The 7,006-nt window shown below is 38.6% G+C and overlaps 1 protein-coding gene and 1 long non-coding RNA gene across 3 annotated transcripts; one reads left to right on the top strand and one right to left on the bottom strand.

Moving 5' to 3' along the window:
* The first annotated feature begins 1,084 nt into the window (after positions 1 to 1,084).
* LOC111784447 (transcription factor DUO1) lies at positions 1,085 to 3,008 on the top strand. Its single transcript, XM_023665152.2, has 3 exons — positions 1,085 to 1,461; positions 1,968 to 2,208; positions 2,308 to 3,008. Exons 1-3 carry the CDS (start codon positions 1,268 to 1,270, stop codon positions 2,788 to 2,790), a joined length of 918 nt encoding a protein of 305 aa, XP_023520920.2. The 5' UTR covers positions 1,085 to 1,267; the 3' UTR covers positions 2,791 to 3,008.
* Positions 3,009 to 4,290: 1,282 nt separating this feature from the next.
* LOC111784448 (uncharacterized) lies at positions 4,291 to 6,585 on the bottom strand. Of its 2 annotated transcripts, XR_015423262.1 has the most exons (5): positions 6,345 to 6,585; positions 6,202 to 6,265; positions 5,663 to 5,999; positions 5,511 to 5,587; positions 4,291 to 4,514 (listed from the first exon to the last, which is right to left on the bottom strand). It is a non-coding gene; the product is annotated as an uncharacterized LOC111784448 (long non-coding RNA). The 2 variants fall into 2 exon arrangements; XR_015423261.1 differs by lacking the exon at positions 4,291 to 4,514 and having other exon boundaries at positions 4,525 to 5,587.
* Between the last annotated feature and the right edge of the window lie 421 nt (positions 6,586 to 7,006).

Consider the following 7,006-nt stretch of genomic DNA (forward strand, 5'->3'; position numbering starts at 1 on the left):
TGTTATATTAAATTATACTACTTGTGCAAATTCCTTTCCGTATAAGATCAATCAAACCAATTAATTTCAACCGGATCATAATTTAAATGGTCATGAGATTATACTCTCGACGATATCAGAGGTTCAAATAGCTTTACACTACATGTTCTTGAACTCATTTTTATTCCATATTAACATGATAATGGCTCTATTACAAAGGCTCGATGAAGCTTACAAACAAAAAGGTAATAAACTAGTTTACATACAAAAATGTCAAGTAGTCTAATGGCTCTAAATTGCAAACTCCTTGGGAAGAGGTCAGCTCGTAAGTGCAAACATACACCATCATCAAGCAATTATTTAGAGTATTTTAAGATGTCGAAGGTATAGTACTTGTATACAATTAGATATCATTTTGGTAAAAAGTTATTTAGAGTATTTTAAGATGTCAAATTACAACAAAAATAGCCCTTGAGTTCTTTCTAGTTTCTTCTTCCTCACGGCAATCCTTATCAAAATTGAAGATTGTTATCCTTTCATAGGTGTTTATAGATGAATTGGTTGTTGAAATTCAGGCGAAAAGCTCGATTTTCAAGCTCTAACATCAAATTTGGTGGATGTGAAATGAACTCAATTTATTTTGACCTATACTAGATGCAAGCTGTTGTATTATGGGTCAAAATAGTATTTAGATACACAAGTATATAAGGTTTGAACTACCCTAAGTGTAATTTAATAGATATAAGATAGTTCAATTTCTTACTCTTATAAAAGTTTAGAAACCTCTTAGACATTATTTAATTTTATGGACCAAATAAATATAAGCTTTTTTATATGGTATGTTCTTACTATTAAACGAACACGACTCTACAATGGTATGATATTGTTCACTGGCTTTGCTTTTATTCTTCATTTATAAACCCATGATCATTTTCTAAATTAGCCGATGTGGGACTTCAATCATCCAACACTTACAACATCTCCATTACAAAATTATATTAAATCATTCTTATAATTATTCACAGGTGAATAAATTTAAAATAGTTATAAGTTCTTTTTTTATATATATATATAAATTTTTAAATTTTTTAAAGGAAGGAAAAATGAAAAGAAAAGAGAAAATGCAGAGAACGTGGGGAAGTGCCGGGAAGTGGCTCATAACCGTCTCAACCGCCACATCGCTTCAACAAAAACCAATCAACAGAAACCATTAATCTGCAAGTAGAAGCGCCTGCATGCTCAAACATGGCGTCGGATAAACATAGTGCACTGTAAGAGGAAACCAACAATGGAAGAAAGTGGATCACAGGAAGCTTTACGAAAAGGGCCATGGAAATTGGAGGAAGATGAAGTGCTTTTGAATCATGTTAAGCGGTTCGGCCCCAGAGACTGGAGCTCCATTCGATCCAAAGGCCTTCTTCAGAGGACCGGCAAGTCCTGCCGTCTTCGTTGGGTCAATAAACTCAGACCCAACTTGAAAAAGTACGCGATTCTTGCTTGACCGCCATTAATTTACATTCCTTCCTTTCTGCTTTTGGTTTTTCATGGATGAATTCAAAGGTGTTTGATGTGGGTTGGGGTTTCTTGTTCTGTTTTGTTGTTTGATCTACCCGCACCCGTTTTGTGTTCGAGTTTTTTTATTTTTTATTTATTATTATTATTATTATTTTTTTTTTTTTTTTTTGGGTGCCTGCAAACTGTTTGTGAAAATGTCTGTAAGAGTAATTTCTAGATTATGGTTCTTCAAGTTGTGTTATGGATTTTTCTTCCACGAGATTCCGATCTAATTTCAAGGAATATGAGTTTTTGTGTTTTGTTTTTCTGTGTTCCACCAAATCCCTCTGTTTTTGTCCATTATTTTGTCTATGTGCCTGCAAACTGTTTGTGAAAATGTCTGAAAGAGAGATTCCTCGACCATGCTGTAACACTACAAGTTCTATTCATTGCTAATATGTTTGGATTTCTTGTTCTCGCCCATTTCCCCCAAGTGGGTGTAAGTTCACGGCAGAGGAGGAAAGGGTAGTGATAGAATTGCAGGCACAGTTTGGGAACAAATGGGCGAAGATAGCGACTTACTTGCCCGGCCGAACCGATAACGATGTGAAGAATTTTTGGAGTAGCAGGCAGAAGAGATTGGCTAGGCTTCTGCAGAATTCAACTACTCCTTCCAAATTGCAGAGAAGCACTAGAAAAGAAATGCCAGTCGATTTTGATGTTCCTTCCATGGAGGTATTTCAGGACTTGTAATGTTGTTGGTTTGATCTTTATCTGTTGGCTAACAAGATCTTATGACTGTTCTTATGTGTTTGGTTTTCTTAAAATTTCAAGGCACCAAAGCTGAGCTCTGCATCAGACGGGGATGCATCCTCAAGGCCAATGTCGTGTTCATCATCTTTCAGCGCTGATAATGCTGAAGCTGTTGATATGTTCTGCTCGTTACCTGATGTTTACAGACCCAAATTACTTGGTTTTGGTCAAGACTTTCTTCAACCGGAATTCAACCCAATTCCGATTACGATCAAATCCGATCCACAAACCAATTTCCACCCTCTGCCACTAGGTTCAACATTTTCATCTCAAGGACTACTCCATGATCCCAACATTGATGTTTTCCTTGAGCCTTTGGATGTTTCTCAATTAGATAATGAGGTACAGTTTCCGTTCGGGCTACAGTTTTACGAACCAATGGGACGTTGCTCGAGTCATGATGTTGTAAGGGAGAATGTTGAGAACCCAGAAAGCTTCTTCAATGAGTTCCCTGCGGACATATTGGATCAAATAGAACTGCTTCCGAGCTCACCGGAGAACTGATTCTTTTCCCCTTTCATTTCTGTAAAATGTTGGGAACTTTCGTTTGCATCCTTATCTGTGAATGTCATATGTAATGTTTGCCCAGTCAATTGGTGTCTTCAACTGAATGTGTTTCTTTTCTCATTTGAACTTGTAAAGTGAAAAGTATTCGGATTTCTTCCATGTTTCTTTTGTGTTGCAACAAGTTTTAAGCATATCTAACCACTGAATTTATTATATTTTTCAATTTTGTGAATGTGTGAGAGCTTCTCATCTTAATAAAATAAATATAACCTTTGTATTCTTTGCAACATGTCACAAAATCAGATCAGCCAAATCTATGAGAGTGCAAATACTTTCGCCACCAACCCCAAATCATGAGTTGGATCGTTACACTCATACCTCTTGAATTGTTAGGGGCATAACCTATTATTTACCATTTTGTAGGCGTCGCTGTAAACCATGAAATTGCCTAAGTTGTGGTTTTGTGAGTGCTTGCGTTGTCACAAGCTTCTCGTCAAGCTCTGTGAAGCTTTTCACACGTCATATTCCATGTGAGTTTGCCCTCTTTAGTTAGTTTTGTAAGTGGGGCCGATATCTTGTGGAAGTTCCAAATGAAGCATAAGTAATGTCCTACCAACCCTAAGAAGCTTTTTATCTGTGTAACTAAGGTTAGGCGAGGTCATTTCATAATGACTTCTACCTTGGCCTAAGTCTACTGTCAACATGAGGTGCCCAAGGAAGGCTACCACTTGAAGTTAAAATTCACTTTCGAAGGATTTGACGCATAATTTATGTGCTCTAAACATCAATAAAACCTTTTTTTTTAGGTGGATCTCATGTTTCACTTCTATTTTGAAGTACATCAATGTAATATCGATAAAAAAGCAATTATGAACGTGTTGAGAAAGTTTTTAAATACCCCGCTCTTAGTTTCATGAATGTTGTAAGGGCGTTGAACAAGCCTAAGGACATTACCCTAAACTCATAGTTGTAGTAACAACTTTTAAACGCAGTTTTCGATATATCCTCTTCCTTAATACTGAGTGATGGTATACCTTGACCTGAAGTCTACCTTTGAGAATATTGATACTCGTTATTAATTGATCGAACAAATTATCAATCCTAGACAATGGATACTTATTCTTAATGGCGACATTGTTAAGCTCCCGATAATCTAAGTATAGTTGCATAGATCCATCCTTCTTATTTACTAGCACAGGAGCTCTCTATGTTAATACACTAGATCGAAGAAAACCTTTATCGAGCAACTCAAGTTCCTTGAGCTCGGTAGGAGTCATCCTATATGGTGTTTTTGAGATTGAGGTGATTCTTGGTTCCAAATTGATTCTAAAGCTAACTTTCCTAAATGAGGGTAAACCTAATAGCTTCCCAAAAAATACATCCTCAAACTCCAAGACTATCGGTAGATATGTTCTTAAAGGTATTGATAACTTTAAGAAAGCAGAGTTATACTATTGATGTCACGACCCGAAATAAATAACCTCAAGTCGTGACTAACAATGACTATGACATGTAATATGTAAGCGAGAAATTCAAGGAAAACATTATTCCAGAAGTATTTCATTTATTTGGTAAGAAAAATGTTTTATTACCAAAAGGACATGTGTCTAGGTAAAAACAAGAAGGAAAACATGAAAGACAAAGTGTACTATTTAGTAAAACTAGACTGACGCCCCGGGACACGATCAACGTGCCCTCTCTTGACTCGACGCCTCACGTACCTGAAAAAAAAAAAAAAGGTATAGCAAGAATGAGTGTAAAAATTATACTCAGTAAGTCACCTACTTTTTGGCTCTCGTCGCACCCTAAACTTAACAAACAACCACGGACTTCCCTTTGACTCTAGAACATCTGGTTCTGGTCTTACCTCATTAGGGCTTCCCCCTTGGGACTTGTCCCTTCGGCTTCTCTGGTTTTTAGACTTTCTATTTATACTCGTAGAGTTCCTTTTATGCTAACCTGTGTTGGGTTAGTGACTTGCGAGTGGCTACCTCGGCATGGGTATGAGATTACCTGGGTTCTTGCCTAGGAAGTGAGCTGCAACCCCCTCGCCCCATGGTAATCCCCCTGTATTTGGGAGGGCTACCTCCCCCATCCCATCCAGCTAAATGGTCAATTACGACGTGGGTATCCCGCTTCCCATACTAAACGGCTATCGAGCAGTCGAGTCCTGATCAGGAACCCGCTGGTCCCCCACGAAGCTATAACACCATCCACACACAAGTAGCCTAAGGGTACTCTAGAAGTGGTTTGTATGCCGTGATGGTCTGTTAGATTACTAGGGAAATGTAAAGTCTATTCCTTGATGACTTGTCGCTCTAACCACAAATCTCTAGACTTCATTATACCAGTGGGTCACGAAAATTAACTGAATATGCAACTACAATCATCCAGCATCATCATACAAAATTCATGCAAAATAAACATACATGCTCAATGGGGCGATAACATCCATTAACTCCCGGAGCGCATATTTCACGAATTCCCATCCTTCTTTCAGCATGAAGTATACATAATCATAATGAATGGAAACTTACAACATAATAGCAGTACTCAGGTAATTCTCATAATAATCCACACCATACATCTTGCTTTTAAAAATCAATTACCTACGATCAATAACGGAAAGCTATGACCTAAGATAATTAAACTAGCATGCATGCATTCCAAGCGACTCCTACAAGTATTACTTCCTAAAATTCCGTGTGGTGACTTACTTGAATGATGCGTGCCCTAACGCAGCGTTTCCACACAATTGGCGTATTAAAAGGTAGTGATTTTTCTCAATTAGGTCCTATTTCATATAAAATGGAGTTAGGATTGGAATCAGGAGGAAAATAGGGAAAACAGAAGTCGAAAATGAGCTTACACGCACTTCCATGCGCCAGCCACGCGCCGAGGTGCAACCACTCGCAGGTTCCACGCGTGAGTGTCACGCGCCCAGGATTTTCTGTAGTCGCGGGTCGCCGGTTCGGTTCGAAAATAGTGGTTCGGGTGGACCGCGGGTCGTCGGTTCGGTTCGATTCGCTGCGCGGGTATCGGGTCAGTCGAGGGATGCGGGCCGGGTTGCGTTGCTGGGGATGCGTGTCGCAGGGAGGCTGGAGCCGCGTTCTCCCAGGTGGTGTTCGACGTGTGTCCAAAGGTGGTTGGCGCACGCGGTCCTCTAGCCGGTTGACACGTGGCACACCGGCGGCTTCTCTCTCCTCCTAGCAGAAAATCAAGGTTTTCGATTAGTTTTCCGAGGTTCTTTCCATTTTCTATCTCTCGATTATTAATCCAAACAGTAATGGCTTCTTCAACAAAGTTTTAGATCATACTTCAACCTACGTGCCAATATTTTTTTCTTGATTTTTACTTAGTCATACGATGAGTTATGAGCGTCGGAAAGAGGTTCGGTAACATCCTTACCGTTCTTGGAAAGATTCTCAGATCTCGACGTTTATTTCCTCACAAAATCAGTGGCTGATCTTCCCTGGATGAAGGTAGTAAACTTAAACACTCTACTCCCAAACAAAGATCTCAGATCTGAAAAGTATCGTTCGAAATCTTACCTTGCGGGTTTTCTTTCTGATCTTGACGAAAGAGGAGGAAATCTCAACAACACGAGTTCTTACTTCTTCTAAAAAGGACTCTAGAGTGTAGGTCTTAGTAGGGAATGGATTCCGTCAGTGACTCTCCGACGAAGACTCCGGCTATTCAATTTTCTCTCTCAAATTTTCTCTCTCAAATTTTCTCTCAACCTTCTTTCTCACACCTCTCTTTTGCAGGAATTCTGTGGAGAACTCTCAAGACCCCTACAATGGGATGAGGGGTAAAATGTCTATTTTGCCCCTTGGGCTTTGACCGACTTTTTCTTTTTTTTTTTTTTCTTTTTTTTTTTTTAGTATTACAATTGATAACTACCTTGATGTTACACGGTTTTAAGTCTTGCTAGAGTGTCTCACAATTAACCTCTTTATTTGAGTACTTTCCCTATAATCACAAGGAATGATCATCTCCAAAAAAAAGTTATTTCCTAAAAAAAAACCTTTATCACACAACCAAGGGACCTAATATAGGGTGAATTATCCCCTTTGCTCAATCTCAATTTATGGTTTCATAGTTTTAAGTCGTATTCCTCATTTCAAAGTCTATCTCCGTATATGCCTATAAAAATTTGTACAATATTTTACCATCTTATCCAAATAATAGTTGAACAACTTTAAATCAGCTC

Source organism: Cucurbita pepo, chromosome 12 (assembly GCF_057944985.1).
Source record: "Cucurbita pepo subsp. pepo isolate OVF chromosome 12, ASM5794498v1, whole genome shotgun sequence".
In the NCBI taxonomy this organism is placed as follows: Eukaryota; Viridiplantae; Streptophyta; class Magnoliopsida; order Cucurbitales; family Cucurbitaceae; genus Cucurbita; species Cucurbita pepo.

Bases quoted from the DNA above. Each gene is read 5' to 3' on its own strand.
- LOC111784447 (XM_023665152.2), top strand. From the start codon at position 1,268: ATGGAAGAAAGTGGATCACAGGAAGCTTTACGAAAAGGGCCATGGAAA. The intron at 1,462-1,967 runs GTACGCGATTCT...ATTTCCCCCAAG, and splicing joins CTCAGACCCAACTTGAAAAA to TGGGTGTAAGTTCACGGCAG. The intron at 2,209-2,307 runs GTATTTCAGGAC...TAAAATTTCAAG, and splicing joins TTGATGTTCCTTCCATGGAG to GCACCAAAGCTGAGCTCTGC.